The 846-nt window shown below is 63.8% G+C and overlaps 1 protein-coding gene across 2 annotated transcripts in view; it reads right to left on the reverse strand.

Annotated features, from left to right (window-relative positions):
- The window catches only part of CRIM1 (cysteine rich transmembrane BMP regulator 1), a 509439-nt gene extending 508614 nt beyond the window's left edge, over nucleotides 1-825 (reverse strand). The window contains exon 1 of one of the 2 annotated variants that reach the window (XM_019527120.1): nucleotides 542-825. In XM_019527120.1, the coding sequence (XP_019382665.1) occupies nucleotides 542-680 (139 nt within the window). In that variant the 5' untranslated portion in view covers nucleotides 681-825. The remainder of the gene's footprint in view (nucleotides 1-541) is intronic. The other variant, XM_019527119.1, reaches the window with a different exon arrangement.
- Nucleotides 826-846: the final 21 nt, after the last annotated feature.

Below are 846 nucleotides of genomic sequence, written 5' to 3' on the forward strand. Positions count from 1 at the left end.
GGGGGGGGGGGTTAAGAAAATCTGTGTCTTGTACATATTGGCTGCTTGGAGGGCAGTTAAAAAAAAAAATCTGTGTCTTCATAGTTTCGTAGTTGTTAGGGACTGGAAGGGACCTTACAAATCACCGGGTCTTGTCACACATCGGGTGCTTGGAGGGGGGTGAAAAATAAATAAATCAGTGTCTTACTACATATGGAGTGGTTGTAAAAAAATAAATCCGTGTCTTGTCACACACATCGGAGGAGGAGGAGGAGGGAGGCATGAAGTGACAGGAAGAGGAAGGGAAAAAAGTTTGCAACCCGTGCCCGCCCTTTGTGTTCCCTGACGGGGAAGGAATCCGGAATCGGCATCACGCGCGGGGTCTTGATCCCGCTGCTCGAGGGGCGCCTCGCAGCTCCCAGCCCGCGGCTCCACCGGGAGCTGCGCCAAGGGCGGGCGGGCAGACCTCACCCGCGGCCCCCACGACAGGCAGGGAGGACAGCCGTGCCCGGGGCAGGCTCCAGGTGCGCGGGAACCCCCCCGCTCCCGGGCCCGGCGTTACCTTCGCAGACGCCCACTTCGTACTCGGTGATGGAGTCGCCGTTGAGCGGCGGGCGAATGACACAGCGCAGCCCGCGGTCGCAGGCGCCGTGAAGCCCGTAGACGCCGCCGCACGTCTCGTTGCGCTGCCGGGCGCACATGAAGCAGCAGCCGCAGATGCCCAGCACGATGCTGCCGGCGCAGCTCCGCGGCTCCTCGCACTTGGACTCGTCGCACGGCAGGCACACCAGCGCCCGCGCGCCCGGGCCGCCCAGCGCCAGCAGCGGCAGCAGCGGCAGCAACAGCCGCCAGCCCCAGCCCGGGCGC

Source organism: Gavialis gangeticus, unplaced genomic scaffold, assembly GCF_001723915.1.
Source record: "Gavialis gangeticus isolate Ggan-Ray unplaced genomic scaffold, GavGan_comp1, whole genome shotgun sequence".
Taxonomy (NCBI): Eukaryota; Metazoa; Chordata; order Crocodylia; family Gavialidae; genus Gavialis; species Gavialis gangeticus.